This window comes from Bos mutus, chromosome 5, assembly GCF_027580195.1.
Source record: "Bos mutus isolate GX-2022 chromosome 5, NWIPB_WYAK_1.1, whole genome shotgun sequence".
Classification (NCBI taxonomy): Eukaryota; Metazoa; Chordata; class Mammalia; order Artiodactyla; family Bovidae; genus Bos; species Bos mutus.
Genome location: NC_091621.1, coordinates 9,116,491 through 9,143,280, shown reverse-complemented (window position 1 = coordinate 9,143,280; position 26,790 = coordinate 9,116,491). Strand labels below are relative to the sequence as shown.

Below are 26,790 nucleotides of genomic sequence, written 5' to 3'. Positions count from 1 at the left end.
TGGATTTTTTTCCTCTGCAAGTAGTGGAGGGTCCTGGAGAAACGATAAGCAGGGAAATAATTGAATGAGATTGACATCTTAGTGAGTTAAGAAGATGAATTGGAGGGAGGTGGGACTGAAAGTAAAAATCAGTTAGGTTCTTTGTAGGGCAGCAGTGGAAAGTTACAAAGAAGGTATAAAGTGTTGCTTGCCCTTTTATGTTGCTGCGTAGCTGGGAAAGAATGAGCAAGTCTTAGGCAGAGCACCTGTGTTAATCACTGGAAGTACAGTGCCCTTCGAATCTGTAAGTCCCTTTGGAGAAGGCCGAGCACTTAGAATGCTGGTTAGTCGTTTCTTTTCTGTGTAGGGGGGCCCAGTGCCTGGGCTCATACCTGGCAGTGGCAGATTCAGCAGGCCAGTTCTTTTTGCTTCCCATGACTACTTTAACTTGGATTGAGCATCCCACTACTTACTCCTTGCAAGCTAGAGGACTTGAAGATTTGGGATGTTTTTATTTTCAGGAATGGGAGAGTACTCTCTTTGTACTTACATTAGTATTCTTTGCCACAGGTTTTTGAAAGCAGCTTTGAAAGACACTTAATTTTGGATTTTTCAGAAGTCATGTTTGCTATGAAGCAGTTTGAGCAGGTGAGTGAGATTATTAAGTCTTGGATTTGACTCCGTCATGATGAAATGATCAATCTTAAAAATCCTGTGATTTTTGTTTTTTGAAAGGAATAGGAAAGGATTTGATGTTTTTAATTCCTTTTTTTTTTGAAACAATTATATTCCAGTTCTAAGTCACATGTGAAACTTTATTCCACATGCTAAGCATTTTAAATTATAATAGGTAACCAATTTGGTTTTAGTAATCTTTTAGGAAGTTATAGCCTGTAGTGGTGGCCCAGAAGGTAAAGAATCTACCTGTAGTGTGGAAGGCCTGTGTTCAGTCTCTGGGTTGGGAAGATCCCCTGGAGAAGGAAATGGCTACCCACTCTGGTAGCCTGGAGAATCCCATGGACAGAAGAGCCTGGCTTGCTATAGTCCTTGGGGTCACAAAGAGTTGGACACAACTGAGTGACAAACACTTTCACACTTTCCACTTAGGAAGTTATAAAACACTGTGTCATCAAATCCTGAGCTTATCTCTTCCCCTCACCTGCATCAAACATTTGCTACTCCTTAAAACTGGTGGTCCTAATATGTACTTCATAGAAATCTATCTCTTCTCTCATTTTCCCCTTTGGTCTTTAATAATATATATTTTTTGGTTGTCTCCAAAAAAAAAAAAACCCCACTTCTTTAGACATGTCCTAGCTCTGTTCTTTCCTGCCCAGTGAGGACCCTTTATAGCCCTCTGATTTCCTTGGCAGCGGCATCTTTTCCTTCTCCCCTTTTCCTTTTGGTCTTCTTTTTAATAACTTATTTTTATCAGAGTATCCTATGCATGTAGTTTGAAAGGTCACACAGGGCTAAAAATTCCCACCCCCATCTTCCTCACCAGGAACAAGCGCACCTAATGATTTTTTTTTTTTTAGCTATTTTTTTTTCTAGTATTTACTTTATATTTTTAAATCATCTGAATATACTGCTTTTTCTTGACACATTAATTTTAGTCCTTATCTGTAGGCTTCCTCCTGAGTAGGTGGATTCTATTCTTTTATACTACTTTTCTCAATAGAGAGTTAACATCACAAATTTTGGCTGAGAGTACTCCTTATAAGCAAGGAATATTTTATATTTACATTTCCTTTTTTGTGTACCCTTTCATTTTTTCCAATTGCCTCATTCTTTAAAGACTGGAAATTGCTTCTTTAAAACTGTTCATCAACGAGCCTTCCAGCAGCCTTGTAGAATGCCTTCCACACAGCAAATTAGCAGATCATTTAACAGATCTTTTCTCTTCTGGAGACAGTCTTGCCAGAACCATTTAACTCTGAACGGGTTGCTTTCTCTGCGCACTGCACAGATGCCATACTGGGACTTGCCTGTTTCCTGGGTCCCATGTCTTTCTCTTGCTATAGCTTGCTTTCTTACATTGTAGTTCACTTTCTTATTTTGATGAAACACATTCTCCAGAGGTTCCTGAGAAAAGGTGAACGGTAGTAAAATTTTGAGCTTTAGTACATCTGAAAGTGTCTTGTCTCCTCACTCTTATCTCCTCGCTCTATACCTCCAGTACCCCAGGTATAGCATTTTAGATTCTTTCATTCTTCCTCAGTTTTTCAGGCCTTGCTCCATTGTCTTCTTGCATCCTTTGCTCCTCTGGAGAGGTCTGGTATCTTTGTTTATGATCTTTTTTTCTTTGTGGAAGTGTTAGAATAATCTCTTCATTAGGTGTTCTGAAATTTATGTCTGTTAATAAGTGTGATTTTCTTGTTTATTTTTAGCTTTTCCTACCCAGCTTTCTCTTGTATATTGAGAATTGCTTCCTGACGAATGATGCTGCAGTCAGAGATGAAGCTCTGGCCATTTTGGCCAAGCTCATTCTTAACAAAGCAGCACCTCCTACCACTGGCTCCATGGCGATTGAGAAGTACCCTCTGCTTTTCTCCCAGCAGACAGTAGGGTAAGTTCTAAAGTCCTAATTTCCTATATTCTTGGTAGGGTTACATTTAAAAATAATGCATTCAAAATATTGTAAAAACTGAAAATCTACATGTATTAACTGGAAAAATGTCTGTGATATATTGTTAGGTGAAAAAAATAAGTTGTAGGAGAGTACGTCTAATACCATCACATTTTGCAAAGTTAAAATCGAAAGTATATATAAGCATAGGAACACGTGGAATGGTACAAAAACAGGTTAAGTTGTTAACTTCAGGAACGTGGTAAGTGGAAAAAAGAAGTCACTATTAATTTTCTTAATCTTTTATTTTAAAACAATTGTATATTCACATGTGGTCATAATAAACAGAACAGAGAGGTTCCATGTACTTTTCCTGTAGTTTCCCCCCGGTGGCAACATCTTACAGAAACTTACTTCAATATCACAACAAGAAAATTGACATCAGTACAATCCACCAACCTTATTCAGATTTACCAGTTTTACATCACTCATCTCTGTGTGTAAATGTATATGGATATATAGTTCTGTGCAGTTTTATCTCATGTCTATTCACAACCACCACCAGAGTCAAGATACAGAGCTATTCCATCACTGCAAGGATCTCTGGTGCTACTTTCAGTAGCCATAGTCACCCTGCGGCTCTGCATTCCAACCCTAACTCTTGGCAACTACTAATCTTACACTCTGTTTTTACACTTTTGTCATTTCAAGAATATTATATACATGAAATTATACTGTACAGCGTTGGAGATTGAATTTTTCACACAACATAATTCCCTTGAGACCCATCTGAGTTGTGTGCATCAGTAACCCGTTCTTTTTTATTTTGAATATATTTCTGTGTGTTGCTCCTGAGTAGTATTCCAAGGTAATGGATGGAGCAGTCTGTTTAGTCATTCACTTGTTGAAAGATATTTATGCTATTCCTAGTTTTTGGCTATTATGAATAATCCTCTTATTAACATTCATGTACATAGCTTTCCATTTCTCTGAGGTAAATGCCTAAAAGCAGACTTGTTGGATTATATGATACGGGCATGTTCAGGTTGATAAGCTGTCAAATAGTTTTGCAGAGTGGTAGTGCCGTTTTGTGAGTTTGAGTGAACTCCGGGAGTTGGTGATGGACAGGGAGGCCTGGCATGCTGCAGTTCATGGGGTCGCAAAGAGTTGGACACGACTGAGCGACTGAACTGAACTGAGTGCCGTTTTACATTCCTGCCAGAAGTATAGGTGATCCAGTTTCTCGTTTGATATTATCACTGATTTTTTGGTTTTTCCAGTTCTGTAGGATGTAGTGATATCTACATGGTGGTTTTAATTTGCATTTCCCTAGTGGCTAAGGATATTGATATGCTTATTTGCCATCTGCATATCATCTTTAGTGACATATATGTTCATTTCCTTGATCCATCTTCTAACTTGATTGTGATTGTTTCTTTATTGTTGAGTTTCAAGAATGCTTATATATTCGGATATAAATCCTTTCACCTGCTTTGCAAGTATTTTCTCCCAGTCTGTAGCTTATCTTCCTTCACTTAAGATTTTTCACAGATGAGATGTTTTAAATTTTGACGAGGTCCAGTTTATCAGCTTTTCCTTTTATGGATAATGCTTTTGATGTCGAGTCTGAGAACTTTTTTCCTAGCTGTAGTTCTTAAGTACTTCCTCCTATTTTTCTTAAAATCTTATCATTTTATGTTTTACATTTAAGTCCATGATCCATTTTGAGTTAGTTTTTATATAAGGTGTGAAGTTTAGATCAAGTTTCCTTTTTTGCCTCTAAATGTCCACTGCTCTGGCAACATTTGTTGAAAAGGCTCTTCTTTCTCATTGAATCTCTTTTGCATCTGTGTCAAAAATCAGCTGGTCATTAATGTGTGGGACTTTCTGGCTGTCTCTTCTGTTCCATTGATCTATGTGTCTCTTCTCCTCTGATGCCACACTGTCTTATTACTGCAATAAAATGAATCAGGAAATCTTAAATCCTTCCACTGTGTTCTTCGTTTTCAAAATTGCTTCATCTATTCCTGGTCCTTTCTTCTTCTGTATAAATTTTAGAACAAACTTGTCTACAAAAAAATCCTTGCTGGAATTTTGTTTTGAATTATATTAAATCTAAAGGTCAGTTTGGGGAGATTTGACAACTCCCTAAAGATACACAAAACTGTTACCTTTATTTACATCAGAAGGATGGTAAGAGGAAGAAAGATGTGATTATTAGCTTTTAGATTATACACTTTTGCATTGTTTGAATTGTTAAAAGGGCTGTGGATTACTTTTTCGGTTTTATTAAAAATGATAGATACTCTTTGGAAGTTAAAGCAAAGTTTATGTAGGTATTTGAAAGGATTCTGCTTACTCTTTTTTCAAGTAGAAATTGTCATTCCTAATAAATGGAAGCATATTAACTTAAAGCAAGTGCCACAGGTTCTGTGTTTTCTTTCTGTAAGAAAACTTCCATCACTAAGAAAATTACTGTCACCCTGTAGAATAACTTGTCTTTGTCTGAATATTCCTGGTCACACTTCATCCACAAATTTATAGTGGAAATTAAAGAAGATAACAGATGTGAAAAGAGTCTTCAGAAGATAAATGTATTCTGTCATTTGACAAATACTTATCATATCAGGTACTGTTTGAGGCACTGGGATATAATAATGAAAAAGGGCTTCTTTGGAGGAAATGATACTCTCAGTGGGGCAAGCTTGTGAGACAGGTAAATAAACAGGATAATTTTAGATAGTGATAAAAGAAAAAGTAAAACAGGGTGTCGAGAGAGAGTAGATAGAGAACAGCACTAGTCCTGTCTGGAGAGGGGACCTTTGGTCCAATTGTAATGGTAAAAGGATCCAGCCTGGCCGAGAAAGGCTGGGTGGAAGGTTTTCCAGACAGAGAAGAGAGTTCCTGCAAAGACCGTAGGATGGGAATAAGCCTGTATGTTTGAGGAACTAAAGGAAAGCCTGTGCAGGTAAAGAGCATCGAGAAAGGAAGAGAGTGGAATTAGAGGAAATGAGAGAAGGAGACAAGGGTCAGATCACCCAAGGCCTTACAGGATGAGGTAAGAATTATGGATTTTATTGGAGGAGCTCACTGGCAGGTGTGATAAAGCAGGGGGATGACATAGCAACTAATGACTTACCTTTATAAAGCATCTCATTTTTTTTTATTTGTAAGATTTTTTGCAGATTATTGAGTCATGGTTAGTACTAGAAAGACTGTATAAACAAGTTCTAAAACAACTTTTAGAAATTACCAGTAAAATTAACTCGGTTTTTATCTATCGTAGTTTCTAAGCATTCAGTATCCTGATAAGTATGAAACAAAACAGAGTGCAACTTTTTCATTAACTTTAATGATAAAAGGGTGTAGGAATAAAAACCTGATATTCTACTTCAATTTCATAACAAGTTTACCAGACTGGTCATGGAAGGATAAATTATAATAGCAGATCATTTTATTTATTGTTTCTTTGACTTTCCTTTCTGTTAGATTCTGTCTTTGAAATAAGACTGAGGTAGAGTTCATTGGTAAACAAAAATACTGCCAAAGTAACAGGTACCTAAAACTGAGTGTCATGTCAGAAAATATCATTGAGTAAACAGTTACCAGATTAAAGCAGCAGAGGAAGTAACTTCTAATACGATCTGAGCCGCCAGGGAAGCCCCTTAATCATTTTATCATGATAAAAAGGAAAGGGGGCGATGGAAGAAGTCAGTTCATGCCAATAAATTACCTTAAACACTTGTCCATCAGTAGTTCAAATTCAGAAATAATACCTAAAACTGGAAGAGACTTGCTTTGCAAGTTATGAAGCAAATTAAAATAGAAAAAGAAAGCAGAACCAACGGATTTGAAAAAAACCTTGTCACTGAAAATCAGTAAATGAGTCACATTTGTTTAGTTATTTGTATTCAACCATCAGCACCAATTCCCTCCTCTCTGCTAATCTCCACACATGGAAAGGAACCAATTTTTAAAAATTAATTTAATTGAAGTATAGTTGTTTCACAATGTTGTTAGTTTCTATTGTACAGCAAAGTGAATCAGCTGTATGTATACATATATTCCCTCTTTTTTGGATTTCCTTCCTAATTAGGTCACCACAGAACACTGAGTAGAGTTCCTTATGCTATACAGTAGGTTCTCACTAGTTGTCTATTTTATACATAGTATCAGTGGAGGAACCAATTTTATTTTGAATTTCAGAGGGCAAAAGCAATTATCTCTTTTCTTATTTTAAATATTCATCTTTTCTTCTTTCAGATCCTATATAAGGCAGAAGACGACGAAATCCAAGGAAGGAAAGGAACAGATCTCAGTGTTGGAACATCTTTTATCTATAATTCAGTCACCCCCGAATCAAGATACTACTTACCTTTCATGTTCTTGGGCGGCCCTTGTTGTGTTACCTCATATTAGGTGAGAAAATCAACTGTGTTAAATTGTGAAAAGTATTTTAGCAAACTGATGAAAATATTTATTAGTCATTTTTTTGCTATTTCATGAAAAAGTTGTTGAATGCCAGGTTGAGTGTTTCCATTTTTCTCTCCACTTCTTGGACAGGCCCCTGGAGAAAGAGAAGGTGATACCACTAGTCACCTACTTCATCGAGTCACTCTTCATGACTGTTGACAGAGGGAGCTTTGGAAAAGGTCAGTTACAATCACCATTTGTTCTCTTGTCTGTCTTTCCTGGCACACCCAGAGGAACTGTAAACACATGGGTACCAGAGAATAGTACCGTCATTGTATTCTGGCAGAACCCCCCTGAGTATAAATAGGGAAGAAAGAGGCTGAGATGTAATTACGAGGGCTCCACCTCGTAATCAGGTCAGGATGGTCTGAATATTTGCCTGAGTAAATTCAGTAAATTCAGTAACGCTACTGTCAAAGAAATGAGATACAACTTCGAGTACCAGCTTGTGTCTTATTTGCATCTTCTGTGCCCAGTCCAGCCCCAGTGTACACTTGTCCTTCAGCATTTACTTATTCTGAGCAAGACACTCTCTTGTACCCGCTCCAGCTACCCTTACATATGTGTCCCTTCTGCCTGGAGTCCTTTCTAGGTCTGTCATCATTCAGTGAACTCTTACTTAGCTTTCAAAACAATGCCAGCACAGTATCTCTAGGAAGGCCTTCGACTCATCCAGGGAGAGTTAGATTGCCCTGTCCCAAACACCATTCCTGTTGTATACCTGTCCATCTCTCCCTACTCCCTGATAACAGCAGTTTAAAAGTAAGCATTTTGATCAAAAGAAGGTAAGTATTAAAATTTTGCTACAATTAAAAAATAAATAAAAGTAGGTATTTTGTTTTATTCTAGCTCAGTATTTTTTTCCTAATCTGTATATATGGTAGTCACTCATTTAAATATTAATGTACTATGTTCTGTGTTTAGTATCTATTTAGATACTAAATAGATAGTATCTATTTAGATACTAAACAGACATGTTTAGAGAATTTCCAGTGCTCAGTAGCCACGTGTGGCTAGTGACTGCCATATTGGATTGTGGCTACACACTGGCACATGTATAGAGCATTTCTACCATTGCGGAAGGTTCTATTGGATAGCCTTGTTCTAAGGCTAGAGCAGAGGTCAGCAATTTTTTTGTGTAAAGGACCACACGGTAAAGATTTTAGCTTTTGTGGGCCACGTTCAGTCTTCAGTCTTTGTGGCATATTCTGTTTATTTGTTGTTTTAAACAACCCTTTAAAAATGGGAAAAGCATTCTCATTTTGTTGCCCATATAAAACCAGGGTTGCCATTGCCTTCTCCATATAAAACCAGACTACCTACACAATCTGACTTGGGGGTCATAGTTTGCCAACCTTTGATCTAGATTTAGATGATTATCTAACTAACATAAATTGAGGGGATTATAGATGGTAGCCATTAGATATGTGATTTCTTATAAATTGGAGTCATGAAATCAACTTGAGTTTTATACAAAGATAATTTTTTAGCTTTTAGAAAGTCTAAGTCTGTTCTCCTCAAAAGTTCTAATTTTGATAATGCCAGTCAGTAGAACCATTGAATTTTCTCATCTCAGTTGAAGGGAACATATATTTTTACTCTCTATTTCTGAATATATTTTTCTCTTAAGAAAGTTAAAGACTTGAAACCTCTTTCAGTTCCTTTCTGTTATATTCTGACGTTTGACAGAAAATCCTTTAGAAGGCACAGATTCACTTTAATTTAGGAGCTCTGTATAAATACCAAGTGGTAGATAAATGAGAGGTCTGATAGTTATTGTATCAAAGAAATAAATAATGTGGTCTCTCCTGTTTTTCTGCCTTTAGGAAACTTATTTGTTCTTTGTCAAGCTGTAAATACTCTGCTAGGTTTGGAAGAATCTTCTGAACTTCTTCGTTTGGTTCCTGTGGAACGGGTGAAGAACTTAGTATTGTGAGTAGACATACCTTCCATTCAGCTTAATGATGAATCAGATATAAAGGCTTCTGTGTTTGTGAAATCTTGGATCTGTTTTTTACCTGAGCTGTATTCACATAGCAAATTTATTATCAATTTAAATACTTCAGTTAAAATAAGAACATTTCAGATACAGTCTTTAAAGATGATTCATCTTTGTAAAAGGTACTGTATTGTGCATGTAAATTTATAGTATCACAGGCCGTTACTGGGAGCCATTCAGCTTAGCACCACTTCTAAAGATGAGGCCGTTTGAAATTCTTGTAGTTTGCTTCCGTTTCCAGAGTCTAATCCAATTTATCTCCATGCTTTTAAAAATATATTTGTTCATTTACTTCATTCAATAGTTACTGCTTTTCTCATATACCAGACCCTATTCTGGGCACTGGGAGACACAGTATATGAAACACAAAATTCCCTGCCATCATGGTGCTAACACACTAGTCAACTACGTATTTTAAAATATGTAGCCTGTTGGACAGTAGTAAAGTTGGGATAGGGCGAGTCTGGAGGTTGGGAACAATAGGATTTTTAACTAGGGAAGTCCTTACGAAGAAGGGGGCATTTGAGCAGAATCACAGAAGCAGTAAGGGAGTAAGCCATGGGGATGTTGGGGGCTTGGGGGAGATGTGAGCGCTGGGGCTCCATGCAAGTGCCTGACTAGAGCATCAGGGAGCCACTGTCCCTGAGCGGAGCTAGGAGTGGTAGTAGGCGAGGTGGAGGTGGCGGGCAGAGCTTGACCTCTGGCCATCGCAGGGCCTGGGCTTTTACTCCAGAGTGAAAGGGAAAGCCCTGGGTTTGTTTTTTTTTTTTGATAGGGGAGTGACTCAGGCTGAAGCAGGATCACTCCAGCTGCTATATTGAGAAGAGACTGAAGGAGGATAAAAGAGACCAGTTTGGAGATTTACTGCAATAATACAATCTGGGCAAGGCAGCCCTGTCTCTACTGTTAATTGAATTGCCTCAAATTCCTTTAAGGAGAGAATTTGCTGTCATCCTACTTATCATATTACATATGTTGCCCCCTAACCACAGTTTCTTTAAAATCATCAAAGTTCTCACACTGTGTTCTTTAGTGGGAAGAATTTAAGGCATCTGTGGAGGTTTTGAAACAGAAAGGCACTCATAACAGAGTAGGGTTTGTCTGTCCCCTGCAGAAGGCCAGCTGGTCTCCCAGGCAGGTGCTCTTAGCCTTGGAGGTCTGGAAACCTCTAACAGGAATGGATCAGCTTGGAGGGTGGCGGTGAAAACTCCAGTTGTAAAAGTTGTAGGTGGAGGCCTATGTGCTGATGTGGGCTGGTTGTTGGTTAAGCCAGAGGTTTCACAGCCACGACAATCTGGATTTGAACCTTGTCTCTACTACTTACCAGCTCGATAGCCTTGAGTTAGTTCATCTCCACTTTATTCTCAAAAAGGAATAGCAGTATATCCCTTCTAGAGATTGAATCAAACCCTGAGTGCAGTGATAACTATGCAAATTGCATTTATTGTATTTTTATTTTGTGCTGGTCTCTCTTCTGAGTACTTTCTGTATGTTAATTAATGCAATCTTCACAACTCCCTGAACTGGAGGTACTGTTCACATTATAATATGGGAGAATTAGAGCTCTTAAATAAATTCAGGGGCTTCCCTGGTGGATCAGCGATAAAGAATGCGCCTGCCAATACAGGAGACACAGGTTTGATCCCCTGATATGGGGATGTCCCAAATGCTGTGGAGCAACTAAGCCCGTGAGCCACAGCTACTGAGCCTGTGCTCTGGAGCCTGTGCTCTGGAGCCCGGGAATTGCAATTACTGAAGCCCGCATGCCCTAGAGCTTGTTGCTCCACAAGAGAAGCCACCGTAATGAGAAGCCTGCGCACCACAGCTAGGGTAGCCCATTCTCTGCAACTAGAGAAAAGTCCGTGCAGTAGTGAAGACCCAGCACAACCCAAAAAACGTTCTTAATTAAGTCCAGACTCCTAGGTGCTCAGTACCCACTGCTGCCCTGTTGGGAACCACCATCTCTCATCTGATGACGACATTAGCTTCCTAACAAGGTTCCTTGCTTCCATCCTGGCCCTGCTGCTGTCCGTTTTGTACCCATCAACAGCAGTTCTTTTCAGTTGAAAGAGTACATGTCACTCTTTTGCCAACAACCCTCTGACACTGAATTTTAGCCAGGGGCAATTCTGGAGACTTTTTGATTGTCACAACTGGGGGCTGCCAGTGGGGTCTGGTGGGTAGAGGAGCGTCCTGCAGCGCACAGGACAGGCCTACAACGAAGTCCCTGGTCCACACGACAGTGGAGCCACTGTTGAGAAACCCTGCACTCATGGTATCCAGCTCCCGTGGGATGAAGTCCACAGTCCTCACGGTGTTCCTTGGGGCTCTGTAATCTTAGCCCTGGCTTCTGACCTCATCCCCCATCACTCCTCGTTCTGTCTGTTCCAGCTGGAGTGGCTGCCTCAATTCTGCTCACAGAGGCAGGCACACCTATCTGGGAATTAGCATTGCTGTTCCCTGTGCCTGGAATGCTTTTCTTCCAGGTGTCCTGCAGCTCACTTCTTGACTTCTTCAGTTTCTGCCTTCCGTGACCACCCCTCACCCTCCCCCTCTCCCCCACACCAGCCTTCTCAGTCCAGCCTCCTTTCCCCAATTTGTTTTTGTCCACCATCCTCACCACTGTCATTAATTATTTACTTGTGGGCTATATTCTGCTATTAGAAAAAGGGACTTTTTCCATGGTTTCCTGCTATATCTAGGAAAAGTCACTGGTACATGGTAGACACTCAATACATATTTGTTGGAGGATAGTACACAGTGGTTAAGTGGCTTATTCGGGGTTCCATCTCTGATGGGGATGGGCTGACTACCCTACCCCAGAGCTGGTGTGGCAGCCCCTGCTCTGTACCTCTTCCCTCATAACTCAGTGCCTAGCACATGGAAAACACCCCACAAATATTACATATCCTCTCATATGTCATTGTCATTTATTGCTGAAAAGACAGCATTGGACTTTAGTCACAATACAGTATTATAATCCTATCTCTGCCTCCACTTGGCTGTGTGTCCTTGAGCTTGTGACTCACTATTGCTGAGCCTCAGATTCTTCATGTCTTAAGTGATGCTAAATGTCCACATATAATTTTTACCTGTTCTGTCTTATATTTCCGTCAGTGATAATCTTCTGTGGTTTTTAGTATAGCCTGACTTCTTTGGGGTGTGTGGCACACTTGGGGTCTAATAAATATCTCGTTGCAGAACGTTTCCTTTGGAGCCGTCTGTGTTGCTGTTGGCTGATCTCTATTATCAGAGATTATCCTTATGTGGCTGCAGGGGGCCACTTTCGGAAGAGGCTTTAATGGAATTATTTCCCAAGTTACAAGCAAACATTTCGACTGGTATATCCAAGGTACTGTGGTTTTGTGGTGTATTCTCTGCCTCTCATCTTTTGTTTTTATTTGTATTACCAGGGGTTGTCAAGCTCCTTAATCAGAAAATGCTGCTTTGAGGTGGTTTCTGTTTAAAGCCGTGATTCCTAAACACTGACCTACAAGCTGATTACAGCAGGATTAATTAGGGAGCTTTCTAAAGATATAGATTCTGACTCCCCACAGCCCCAAGTTCTGATTCAGCAGGCATAGGGTTGAAGTAAAATATCTACATGATTTTTCAAAGACTTCTAGGTGATTCTGCTGCTCTTTAAGGTATATAGAAATACCGGAACATGTTATTTATAAATAAGGATCACTAATTTCAATGGAATTAGAAGTTCAGTCAGAATCTTTGCACTTATATTATAGAGATGCTTATAGTGTCATAGTTCAAAATAACAACATGGTTTTATGAGCATGGTTTTATGGTTTCGTTATCTTCTCAGCCTAGTCTGGTCATTAATTGTCCCATGGACCATTTGAGTAAGGTGTTGGTTGGTGTTAGAATATGAAATAAAAAATAGAATAAACATGTATTACTCTGACAAGTGGTAGATGTATCATTTATAATTCCATGAAACTTAACTCTAGCTCTCATTGACTCTATCAGTTTCTTCTTGCATTTCAACTTTGGAGTTTGAAACATGCCTTTTAATTCCCGTAGATTCGACTTTTGACAATAAGGATCCTAAACCACTTTGAGGTTCAGCTTCCGGAATTAATGGAGGTATTTTAACTGTTCATTTTGGATAACTTTAAAAAAAGTAATATGATATTATTTTTCCTAAAATGATAATTTTGCAGAAAATTCAAATACTATGTAAATATCTATCACAAAATTTGAAGAAAGAAAAATTGTAATTCTTTTTCCCACCCCTTCAGTAAGGCCATCACTGAAAATCCAGTTACTTGGTGACTGTTAGACTTTTGTACATATGTATATAATTTAGTACATACTTATATAATTTAAACAAATGGTGTCACACAGGGTTTTCCATATCAGTTCCTCCAGCCCTACCTCATTTCTTTTGAAGTTTGAATACTGCTCCACGGTTTAAAATGTTGTATTTAACCAGTTCTCTCTCAGTGGATGCTTAGGTGGGTTATTGGTAGTCTTCATCATTTCCAATAATACTGCTGTATACATCCTTACACAGGTATCTGTACAGTAACACAAATGATTGCTTCCAGAAGTAGAAATTACTTCTACTTAGAAATAGAATTGTATAGTAAAAGTATATATACATTTGCTTTATTTTGACAAATGTTGCCAGTCTAGAGATTTTTTTACTTTTCATGCCTGTGCTAGACCTTAAACATAAATTACTGACCAAAAAGTAAGTAGTGTGAAGAAGAAAGAATCATTTACTCCAAAAATGTGTTACTTATTTAATTTAAAACATTAATATATGCCAGTTTTTATCTTTCAGACTTCTGTGCACATTTGATACTCTTTTTGGAAAATAAAAACACTGACGTTCCTCTTGGTTTCCTGTGGTTGTTCAGGATGATGGGCTCTCAGAGCATCAGTCTGTCTTCGCTATACTGCGCCAGGCAGAACTCGTGCCAGCCACTGTGAACGATTACAGAGAGAAGCTTCTTCATTTGAGAAAACTCAGGCATGATGTAGTGCAGTCTGTAGTCCCTGATGGGCCGTTACAGGAGGTAAAACACTTTATTATTTAATTTATACTTTAAGATCTGCCTCACTAGCTTTTTTTATAAAAGGGAAGTATACCAAGTAGAAAAGTGGAGAGAATTTTTTTAAAAAAAGAAATTAAAAAAAATTTTTTAAATAAATTCCCAGCTCTGTTCAGTGTTTTGAGATAAATGACTCTGCAGCCTTTTCAATAGCAACAATACTCTATTATCCTCCCTTCTTCTGAGTGTGTATAGTATGTGAGAATAAGGGAGCTTCCCTGGTGGCTCAGATGGTAAAGAATCCACATGCAATGTGGGAGACCTGGGTTTGATCCCTGGGTTGGGAAGATCCCCTGGAGGAGGGCATGGCAACCCACTCCAGTATTCTTGCCTGGAGAATCCCCACAGACAGAGGAGCCTGGTGGGCTACAGTCCATGAGGTCTCAAAGAGTCGGACACAACTGAGCGACTAAGCACACACAGGGGTAAATAGTAAGTAGGTGGCAGCAGGAGGAGAAATGTCCAGTTAACAGCCAGATACAAAGAATTAAGGCTTTCAAATTGTGGTGCTGGAGAAGACTCTTGAGAGTCTCTTGGTTGGATGGCATCACCAACTCAATGGTCATGAGTTTGAATAAACTCCAGGAGATAGTGAAGGACAGGGAAGCCTGATGTGCTGCAGTTCATGGGGTTGCAGAGTCGGACACAACGTAGCAACTGAATAGCAACTCACCTCCAGATTTTTTCAGTGCAGCAGGATGTCAGCCCTCTACCTTTTCTATGAGGCATTTTCTGTCCATGACCCTTGATGATATATCATGATCCCTTTGGGAAGAAGGCCAGTGGAGGCATTCCCCTTTCTGTCAGAGCAGTTCTGTTCCTAACTTGTTTTGTATGTCCTATGTTATGTTTCACTTGGAAAAGGGTTCTGCTGCTAAAGTAGATACAAGCACCACCCCCCAATAACAGTGAAACTACTATGTTACATGATGCTTCCTGAGCACACGGGGATGCTGGTGACAGTGGTTGTCATTCCAAAAGGGACTGAGAAGACTTCAGATCCTCTGAACTAAATTCTTGATGTATAGTCTTAAGAACTCATATCTGTTCGTGAAGCCTCAGCTGCCACTCACAGAGTACTGTGCTGGATTCTTAGGCACCTGTACTTTCCTGGTTACTGTTCACATTTTGTCTAGTCAGGTGATGGCAATGTTTGTTAGGAATGAGTTTAATCATGAGTCAAATCTGTTTATTCAGATACATTTTTCCTGCATAAACATCTGGAGTGGGTTCGAATACTAGGTTTGCTTTAGTGATTCTTTTCTGTTGAATAGCCAGTGACATTTTGGGGAGAGGAGGAAAATTACTGTAACTGAAATCTGAATTGGTACCAGAAGTTTTTTTTCTTAAAACACAAGCTTCCTTCCAAACCTCAGGTTGTCCTAAGTCAGGATATTTGCATTTCGATGCTGATCTGAACTAGTTCTCTATGATTGCAGGTGCCACTTCGTTATTTATTAGGCATGTTGTATGTAAACTTCAGTGCTCTCTGGGATCCTGTTATTGAACTCATAAGGTAAGCCTGGGTGAAATGGATGAAGCTGTTGTGCTTTCATTACTGCAGAATGATGGAGCCAGTATTGTCCTCCAGGGCATGATTTAAATGACTGGATGTGTATAGTATTTATAGTTACCTTAAAGACACTCTGGGACAAGGTGAAGAAAAGATAAACACTAATTATTCTGTCTGATACCAAGTGTTTGACAAGTCAGGTGTTTTATATATGTTTCTCTGTGCTTTGAAATCACTTTGAGGAACTTCCTCTTTTTACTTTATGTTGCATGTCTATATTATTGAATTTTTTATGGTAACAGTAATATAATAATAAAACTAAAATTATAATACATAATTTTATTTATATATATATATAAAATCATTGAGCCAAACTTTAATTTAAAAATAAGGACTTCTTAAAACCTTAACGCTATCTAGTATCCAAAACCGTTTAATTCTAAAGGACTGTCATAATCATATGAAAAATGCATATGTTGTGTCTCATTTATAGAAATCTGTCCTTTTGTAGGCATTTGTCTTCAGGTGGTCTACCCTTTTTGTCAGATTGGAAATATGTGTGCCCTCTCAAAAGCGTAACTATTAGTTCTAAGTAGTGCAAGCGTTTTGAAAAATAAATATAAAAGTTGCTTATGACTCAATTCAGGGATAACTTAATATTTTAATTATATCCTTTTTTACTTTTTTTTTCCCTATGAGATCTCTCAAAATAAGACCTATATCACATGTTTGTTTTATAATCTTTACTCTTAGTTCTTATGCACATGGAATGGAAAATAAGCAGTTTTGGAAAGTCTACTGTGAGCATCTAGAAAAAGCAGCTACACATGCTGGTATGTAAAGGAATTTAAAGAAGAGAACTGAGGAGTGGGGGGAATGATTGTTTATTAATTATTTTGGCCACGCTGTGAGGCTTGCAGGATCTTAGTTCTTGAACCAGGGGTTGAAACTGTTCTACTTGCAGTGGAAGGGCAGGGTCCTCACCACTAGACAGCCAGGGAATTCCCTCATTTCTGTTGCTTAATTACACATGAAATTGGGAAACAGAAATGAGAAATAAATTATCTTTAATAACCTTTGGATACGCTTTATTGTTTGCTTGTATTACTAGAGAAGGAAATTCCCCCACTGGAAGACATACATAGATGTTATTAGTAATATTTCTCTTCTGGTTATGATGACCTTTTTTCTTTCAGAGAAAGAACTGCAGAATGACACAAGAGATGAGGAGAAGTCTATTGGAGATGCAAATTGGGAGCAGACTCAGGAAGGAAACGTTGGAACTCTTTATCACAAGCAGTTGACATTGAAAACTGACCTTCAGGAAAGACTGGACCACACCAATTTTCGTTTTTTGCTCTGGCGAGCTCTGGCAAAATTCCCAGAAAGGGTAGAGCCACGGTCCAGGGAGCTTTCCCCACTTTTCTTGAGATTTATCAAGTAAGTGTTCTTTGCTAGGAATATGTCCCTAGTAGGGTATGAGGAAGAGAAGGTACAAAGTGAAATTCTCAGATTGGCTGAGTTCTTACATCTGTCATCTTTTCAAATCACTAGCACATCTCTAAAGCACCGGCTCTGTGAATAACAAATAAACTAGTTTTGTTCACTTGTTCTTACATGAATCAAAATCTAACCAGCTCATAAATGGTGTTAAAAAATTCCAGGTTGCAAAGTGAGAAAGGCCGTACTGACTTAGATCAATGCACAGTGGCCTTGTTGTTTCTTGCCCTATTGTTCATTGTTGTTTCGCCTGCCTAGGGCTTAAAAGCACTTTCAGGTAACTCAACCCCAGCCACTCTGTTTTGAACCTCTTGAATGTTTCTCATGACGCTGAGGAATGTGCTCTTAAAGAATAACAAAACTTTCTGGAGTACTGTTTTACTTTGACTAGATACGCTCTGTGAAGAGTCAGATTGCTTTAAAACGCTAAAGATAAGGGGTGCAGAATATAGAACAGTACTAGTCAATCAAAGGTAAATTTTCCGTTATCATTTTGTTACATGGGAAAATGGTGTAGGGTTGGTTGGGCAGACCACAGACCACGGCCTGCCAGCCTTCCCAGGAACAGCAGGGTGATCCAGGAAGAAAGTAGTTGGAGGTGAAAGCAAAAAATTTAACAGGAGAATGAATTTGTGTAGGGGCTTTGAAGTGGCAGTAAAGACTTGGGTTTTTATCGTCAGTGGAATAGAAAGCCTTTGGGAAGCTTAAACAAGGATTACGCAACTAATGTTTTCTCGAGGATTTTTCTGGCTTCTGTTTTGAGAATGGACTGTGGGACAGAAGTGGTGAGGGCAGAAGGACTGGGGAGGGGAGTTGGGAGGAGATGGCAAAAATCTGTGCAAGAAATGATGGTGACTTGACCATGGTGGGAGTAATGCAGATGGTGAGAAGTAGTTGAATTCTGGACACTTTTCAGATTTCAATTTAAAACGATACGTTTTTGAAGAATCACAACTAGATTAACCTGAGGCATTTGCTAACATTACATGTAGGATAGGGATTGTGAGTGGTGGGGGTTATGCAGGAAGGAAAAAAGGGAGAAATTAAGTATATCTATAAGGTTTTTTTGGGCCTGAGCAACTGGAAGAAGAAAGTTAACCATTGACTGAGATTGGAAGAAATGCAGAAGTTTGCCGATTTGTGGGGAAGATCAAGAGTTGTTTTGTTTTGTTTTGTTTAAAGACATATTAAGCTTGGGACACTAAACAGACATCTAAGTAGAGATTTCAAGTAGACAGTTGAAGGTGGAGTTTAAAGTTCAAAGGAAAGGTTTGCTTTTAAGATAAGAAATTTGAGACTCATCAGTATATAGATGGATTTTAAAAGTATAGGGAGTGAAGTCACACCTGGGGTGTAAATGTAGGGAGAAAAGATTTCCAAGGACCATCTGCAATATTCAGAGGTTAAGGAACCAGCAAAGGAGTTCAGGAAAGAGTAATAGAAGAACTAAGACCACTCAGTATTTCTTAAAGTAATCAGTGGACTCAGATCTCTAAGACATCAATTAGATGAAGAATAAGAATTGACTTTTGGCTTTAGAATTGACCTTAACAAGAGTTGTTTTAGTTAATCTGATAGGGATGAAAGTATGATTAAAATGGGCTTCAGAGAAAATGGAGAAGAAAAATGGAAATGACAAGGATGGACAGTTCTTGTAGAAAGGAAGCAGACATAGGTGGAAGGAAGTGTGGGAACGGAAAGAGGGCCTTTTGTGGTTTTACTGTTTAACTTAAACAGTCTCTGTATGTAATGCTGGTATGAGTGATCCAAAAGGGAGGGGAAATTAGTCATGCCAGAGGGGGTAAAATCGCTAGAGCCCTGTCTTTGAATAGGTAAGAGGAGAAAGGATCCCATGCATAAATAAAAAGGTTTGCATGAATAATTCATTCTGGGAAAGGTTACAAAGCAAAGATGCACACAAGTCAACAGATATGGTGGTAGTAGTGTGATGATTTTCTCTTTTTCACTCTTTGGGCTTTAATTTATTTCTAGAACGAGAACAGTGACATTTAGCTTCCTTTCCTTGTTTTGAAGATCATGTAAAGTAATGTTTATCATTTGTTTCGTGAATTTCAAGGAGCTGTACCTATGTAAGCTGGTATTAAAGCTGTTAGTAGGACATGAAGTTCCTGTCATGTTGATTTTTTAAGTTTTTCCGTAAAGAAATAAATTACTCCTTAGCCTCATGTAAACGTCTATCTCTAGTAGGGCTAGGTACTGTAGGGGTGGGGATGGAGAGAGGAGGCTGTAACAGGAAGTGAGTCTCTTGAGTTTAAAAAGATAATGACTGAAAAGATATAATTTTTAAAAAATGTTTAAGATTAATTGGCACTTACTACCTATAACCAATATCTTGATAGATGATCCAAACTAATGGAAAACCCAAGAGTTACCTTTAAGTCTGGCTTTGAAATACATTATAGGCTTTTACTTTTGGGGGGTTATACATTTATACTTTTAAATATTTTTCAAATAATTTGATATTAGTACTAACTGTGAATCCCTTGTAAACATTTTCTAAGAAGCCCAAACCAGCAGCAGGAATGAATGACTAACAATAGAAACAGTATCTTAATAATAGGTGACATTTAATGACTACTTGCTGTGTCTTATAGACCCTCTTATAAGTGCTTTGTATGAACTATCTTAATTAGTAAATGAATGAATGAGCATGCTGTGCTTGGAGGTAAAGGTTAAAAATACGTCATTTGGTTAATTGAGCGTTGAGAGTATAATACAGATGTTTTTAAATAGTGATGGTACAATTTGTAAAGGACAGCAACTTTGTTCATTTCATTCATTCAATTCATTCATTTTTTTTTTTTTTTAATTTATTAAGGGAAAGATCCTGCTAGCTAAGAATATAGCATTGAGCATGATAGTGTCTTAGGCCTCCAGGTGTGGTGTAGTGTATTAACCTGTAGTATAGTTTTTCAAGGTGTGTTTGTAGGATGCTGTCCTCAAACATGTGTCAGTATATTTTTGAGTGAGGACTTAGTCGGGCTGATCAGTTTCCTTACATCTATAACCCAGTGTTATACACAGAATAGACAATATAATTGTTAGATTAATGAACCAAAGTGACACAAAAGTAATGCACTGAACAATAGCCTTCAAGGTAATATTAGTTACCTACAACAGTGGACCAAAATTTAAGCTATGGAATTCAGTAACACATACGAACACCAACTGCACAAGCTTAGAGGAGCCAAAACATGAAGCATTACTGATTTTCATTGCCTGGACTTTCCATTCGAGTCTGTCATATTGTGACTTCCCTCAAAAGCAACAGAATTGATAGTCCCCCCTGTCTTACCAGGCCATACCTGGAGGACTGGAATTTGTTGTGGCCCTCTTTTTGAAAGGACATCCTGAAAACAATGTATCTGGGATACACATACAGCATGATTTAAACACTGTAATATAATCTACCCCTACGCACTCCTCCCCGAGTTGTGGTTCCAGAGACAGGGAGGCCGATTTCAGCTTAGTCCAAAATAGACATTTCAGTTATTCTCAACAGTGTAACAATGAAGCAGGCTCTCTTTGCAGTTAGTGATTGACTTGTCAAATAAGGTCCTTAAGAGAGGCTGAATTTAAATGTTGTAGAAGACCTCCACTAAGGGGCCTCTGGTGTTTCTTCTGTGTGTGAGTCTGTGAACTGGGGGCACACATTTGTCACAAGCATTTAGAATATCTGTCTCTTATCACTCTCTTTCCACTGTAGCAATGAGTATTACCCAGCAGATCTGCAGGTTGCGCCAACCCAGGATCTGCGAAGAAAAGGCAGAGGGCTGGCAATAGAGGAAGTAGAAGAGGAAACTGCCGCCAGAGACGACGACGAGCTGGAGGAAGAGCTGGGGCCCCAAGAGGAACCCGCACAGAAGAAAAAGACAAGAAGAGCTGCGGCAAAGTAGGTTCAGCATTGCTGAAAGGTCCAGGGCTCCAGTCCAGGGTTAGGGTTAGGGAAGGGCAGGAAGAGACCTCGAATGACCGCCTGTGAAGTAGCCAGGAATGAGATGAAATTACTCAGATAATTATTTACCAGACTGCTGCATCTTCCCAGGATTTTCTTTTATAGCCTAAGAAAACTGCTAGTGTTCTGAGTGTTTTTCCTTTGCTTGCTTATTTTTTATTTTTTCTTGTTTAGCTGCAGTGTGTTAGAGTTGAGGGACTTTGGAATCATCTGTTCGTAGCACCTTTTTATAGATGAGAGCCCTGGGGCCTGTAGCAGGTAAATGGCCTTGACCTTTGCTGTTCTCTTCCATAGCACTGGGACATTATGTTTGTGTGCTAGGGGAACACAGAATGGAACATCTTTTCTTTTATAAATAAGGGTGTCAGCACTCTCAACTTTATCTTTTGACTTCTGTCTTGATGACTTTTGGCTTTCTTCACTTTTTCATGCTGTTATATTCTCTTTCCGGCTCTCTGGATTATTCATTTACCTAAATTGTTAGAAATCTTAGAAAAAAGAAGGGACTGTGCTTTCAGCTTACTTAAAGATTGTCTGAATTGAAGTGCCAGGGATTCACCAGATTGGTGCTGCTGTGTTACTGTAACATTTTGCATCTCAATCTCACATGCCCACTTGTTGAGTCTTTCCCATGATTCATCTATTCGCCTAGCATTTAGCAGTTGTATTGAGGTTCTTCTGCTAATTGCAGAGCTACAGAAATGAACAGTCTTTAGCCTCTGCAGAGCTGGAAGCAGTCTAATGCCTGGTGAAATATTTTAATAGAAGAAATGTTTTTAAAGAAGTTACAGGAGCACAGTAAAAAAGATAATAATAATTCTACCACAAAGGGAAGACTTTTACAAAGAGGAAATCACCTTTGGAGCTGAAAAACAAGTTTACCAGGCACAGGACTTGCTGGCTGATGGAAATAGTGTATAAAGCACAGGGGCGAGAAAGATCATGGCCCAACCTCCCTGCTCTGCCTCTCCACAGCTCTGAGCGTTCTGTCGCCTACTACTTCCCCTAAGACAGAGATTGCTGCGTTTGTCTTTGTGTGCTTCAGCATAACAGCTGGCCAAAGGTTTGTCCTCATACCTGTTTGCTGAGTGAATGAATAAGCTGCTCAGGCACTCATACATCCTTTGTTCTTATCCTTGGACCTTTGCTATAGCATTCTTTTTGCAGTGCCCTTGCCTCATTGCTGCCAAGGGAAATTCTAGTCATAACTTCAAGGCCGAGTTCTCACACTGCCTCTTCAGTGAAGCTCTTCCTGTCTTTTAAACTGGAAATTATCTAGTTATCTACCCACCTTCAAACTTCGATAACAGCTCCTCTGGTCAGATGCTGTTCCTTGCCATGGATATTATTTTTTTTTTAATAAATCTTCCATGTAAATTTAAAGCTTTTTAAAGACAATTCCATGTCTTGGTTAATTTCCCTGCCCCCTGTAGCCAAACCTAGAATGTTGCTAGCATTCACCATCATTGAAAGTATAAGTAAATGGATAAACACGTTCTTCTGGAGGCCATCTCAGTATATTCATAGTCCAATTTTATTAACCCGTGGAACATACCCCTTACTGGTAGGTATTTAATGAGAATCTGTAAATTAACTTCTGTTTGTCTCTTGAAGGCTACATGGCACATAAAAAGTACTTAGTAAATGTTGAGGAAAGGAATGTATGTTTCCATAGATTTTAAAATTGTGTTTTGTAAAACTGCAAAGGCTCAGTGATAAGTAATTACAGAGACATTGTATCAGTCAGAGCTTACTAGAAAATTTGTTGGGCAGGCTGGAAACCGGGGCAGGATTTGATGCTGTAGTCTTAAATGTGAAATTCATAGGGTAGGAGTTCAGTGTGACAGCCTTATGGCAGAATTCCTTTTCTGGGAAACATCAGTTTTTGTTCTTCCAGCTTTCAGTTGACTTGATAAGGCCCACCCACATTATTAAGGGTCATCTCCTTTATTTAAAGTCCACTGGTTGTGGATGTTAACCACATGTACAAGAATATTTTCATCACAACACCTAGATTAGTGTTTTGTTATATAGCTGGGACGGTAATTTAGATTGACACATAAGACTAATCATCACAGGCATTTAGGCTAAATATAATAATAGTGCTTCCCTTACCCCTGTTTTTCTACAATATCTAAAGAGGTCATAATTTCCAACTGTTTTTCTCTATATTAACTAGTAAGACTTTCAGTTTTGCTTTTTTTTTTTTTTTGCCTATTCTTAGGCAAAGAAATGTGTTGTTCCCTAAGCTCTTAAGAACTGAAGTACCACAGCTTGTTTTCTTTAATTCAGTCCTGCAGAAAAGCTGAAAGTCTTGTTCTTAGTTGAGATGAAAAATGAGACGCTGAGACATTCTGTGACTTTTCCCAAAGTCAGCAGCTCAGAATGGCAGAACCACACATGTGGCTTTGTTTCCACCTCTCTTCACTTCTCCCTGCTTAGGTTCTTGAAATAGGCAAATAATATCTCTCAAGATTGTAATTTATTCATTCAGGGTTTTTGTTTTTGTTTTTTTTAAGTTTTAATACCTCTTTTAAATTATACACAGAGAGAAAACAGTTTTCTCAAGTGTTTTTAAAGCCTCACAGAATCTTAAGTATTAGGAAGTTGAACATGTAAATGTAGTAGAAGCTCTCTGCTCATTCTGTTTTGATGGTACCGTTTATTTGAAGGCAACCCCATCTTCAAATTTAAATTCCAACCGCAGAACATTGTTCTGTCTTTCTGTTTCTTGGTAAGCAAGAGCCATGGTTATCCAAACTTGGACCTCTGTTGCCTGACATCAGTTTTTATGTTATATGAAAGTGAGGAAGCGTAGTATGTTCCACTTTCCTGTCTACTGCATAAAAACTAGACAGAAAAAAAAGGATCATTCCAAAAATCATCTGTGTTCAATTTTGGAATATGTTAGTGTTTTGATTACTTTCTTTCTATATTTGCTTAACCATATGTGTTTAAACCATTCTAAGCACATCCTGAATGATTTTCTGAGGTTGGGAGCCTGAATTTCAGAGAAGGGCCTGCCTGAGATTTGGAATTTCTGGAGAATGATTTCCTAAATTCAAGTAATTAAAACTTGCTAGTGTAATTAACAGTGAAACTGTATTTGAGATGTTTAGAGTACTTGTCAGAGAAAACTGGTAGATACTATCATCTTACAAAAATAATGTCTGTTTTTATTTCTGGTTTTTCTTTTTTCTGTTTTTCTCTCTGTATCTTTTGTTTGTTTGTTTTGTGTATTTTAGGCAGCTAATTGCTCATTTGCAAGTTTTCTCTAAGTTTTCAAATCCACGAGCCTTATATCTGGAATCGAAATTATATGAGCTGTATCTTCAGGTAAGTAAAATTAATTCTTGTCACTGTAGTTAGTTGTGAACTTTTCTCTACCATTTTCTTTACCCAAATAACTTCTAGGTTTTCAGTAATTGTTGACTAGGGCTGATTTCTACATTTTAAATATATATTTTTTAACTAACAGATACTGTCTATACCTTGAGAAACAGTTTTAGACAGTACTGACTTAGTGGATTTTAAAGAAATTGAGGGTGACTAAACAACAGACTGGTTCCAGATAGGAAAAGGAGTACGTCAAGGCTGTATATCGTCACCCTGCTTATTTAACTTATATGCAGAGTACATCATGAGAAATGCTGGACTGGAAGAAACACAAGCTGGAATCAAGATTGCTGGGAGAAATATCAATAACCTCAGATACGCAGATGACACCACCCTTATGGCAGAAAGTGAAGAGGAACTCAAAAGCCTCTTGATGAAAGTGAAAGTGGAGAGTGAAAAAGTTGGCTTAAAGCTCAACATTCAGAAAACGAAGATCATGGCATCCGATCCCATGACTTCATGGGAAATAGATGGGGAAACAGTGGAAACAGTGTCAGACTTTATTTTTTGGGGTTCCAAAATCACTGCAGATGGTGACTGCAGCCGAAATTAAAAGACGCTTACTCCTTGGAAGGAAAGTTATGACCAACCTAGATAGCATATTGAAAAGCAGAGACATTACTTTGCCAACAAAGGTCCATCTAGTTAAGGCTATGGTTTTTCCTGTGGTCACGTATGGATGTGAGAGTTGGACTGTGAAGAAGGCTGAGCACCAAAGAATTGATGCTTTTGAACTGTGGTGTTTTGCAGTCCCTTGGACTGCAAGGAGATCCAACCAGTCCATTCTGAAGGAGATCAGCCCTGGGATTTTTTTGGAAGGAATGCTGCTAAAACTGAAACTCCAGTACTTTGGCTACCTCATGTGAAGAGTTGACTCATTGGAAAAGACTCTGATGCTGGGAGGGATTGGGGGCAGGAGGAGAAGGGGACGACAGAGGATGAGATGGCTGGATGACATCACTGACTCGATGAATGTGAGTCTGAGTGAACTCCGGGAGTTGGCTATGGACAGGGAGGCCTGGCGTGCTGTGATTCATGGGGTCACAAAGAGTCGAACACAACTGAGCGACTGAACTGAACTGAAACATTGATTGGCTGTGTTAACAGTGGGTTTAGCAAAATGTTAGTTGTCCCATGAGATTTAGGTTTTAGAAGGGAGTAAGGGTTTGTACCAAGAGAGCTGCTACTTTGCATTGCTAGGCGAGTTAGCCTTATGGAGCCCTAGCATTTCAGGATCCGGTAGACTGAATGAAAGTAGGTGGAGTAGTAGTCCGTTGCAGTTATAGTATATGACCTTGAATTCAGAAAAGGTTGCAGAAGAAAAAAAAAACTGGTGTCAGAAGCAGAGTTAAGCATGGGATGTCATTCTAAGCTATCTGGGGAAATAAGATTTTCTCTTTTCACTTGGAGGTTTTTTAAATGAAACATTATTTTGGCAGAATTTATCCTTATTTTATGTATAATTCAGATGTAACTTGTTTATAAAATCAGAAGTCAAAACTCTCAGTTGTCGACAGGAAGCAAAAATCTGGACTGATCAGAGAGGCCTCAGAGCTGGGTCTTTCCTGGCATCTTACTGACTGTGGTTACCTTCATGGTATAAGAGCTTTCCCTCACTACAGGACCAATCCAGTTGGTGTAAACCTAAAGTCATGTAGGGAATTGGCCTTGGCCAAAAGACAGACCTGAGAGTCTGCCATGTGGGATGCAGTTGTCAGAGTTGTGTTTTTGTTTTGTTCTCTACATACATTCTATTTATTTTCTGTTACCTCCAGGACAATGTAAAGCCATTGTCATGAATCATCTTTAACCCACATCTAAACATTTAGATTCTAAGAATTTTAATTTAGCAAATTAGTAAAAGTAAATTACTATCTGATGGCATGTGTATATCTGACTTCATTCATTTATTTTATAAAATATCATTCCTAGTTGTTGCTACATCAGGATCAGATGGTACAAAAAATAACACTGGATTGCATACTGACATATAAACATCCACATATTCTCCCTTACAGGTAAGTTATTTGAAGCTAAAGAAATGCTGTTTAGGGGGCTATTTTTACTCTTTTTACCAGAGAGCCTCTTATAATTTTTTAAAGGCCCCAGGAAATTACTCTCTTTTCTAAGGTAATCATAATGCTATTTTCAGGTAAGCAATAAAAACTAGAAGTATATTTGTTTGTTAAGAGTGCTTCTTCATAGATAATAAGGTAGGAGAGGGAGTATTAATTGAAAAATATGTGTTGAGGTTATGTCATTTCTTCTTGCTTATATAATGGCATTAAAATCTTGATGATTACTTAAGGA

General features: G+C 38.6%; 1 protein-coding gene across 1 annotated transcript in view; it reads left to right on the top strand.

The window, feature by feature from the left end:
- The window catches only part of UTP20 (UTP20 small subunit processome component), an 86,141-nt gene that overhangs the window by 8,366 nt on the left and 50,985 nt on the right, over positions 1-26,790 (top strand). Inside the window, 14 exon segments of the mRNA XM_005898589.3 lie at positions 550-627; positions 2,370-2,548; positions 6,812-6,967; positions 7,112-7,200; positions 8,848-8,953; positions 12,222-12,372; positions 13,059-13,121; positions 13,901-14,059; positions 15,535-15,611; positions 16,362-16,441; positions 16,805-17,048; positions 20,836-21,021; positions 24,330-24,420; positions 26,413-26,498. Coding sequence (XP_005898651.2) covers positions 550-627; positions 2,370-2,548; positions 6,812-6,967; positions 7,112-7,200; positions 8,848-8,953; positions 12,222-12,372; positions 13,059-13,121; positions 13,901-14,059; positions 15,535-15,611; positions 16,362-16,441; positions 16,805-17,048; positions 20,836-21,021; positions 24,330-24,420; positions 26,413-26,498 — 1,745 coding nt within the window.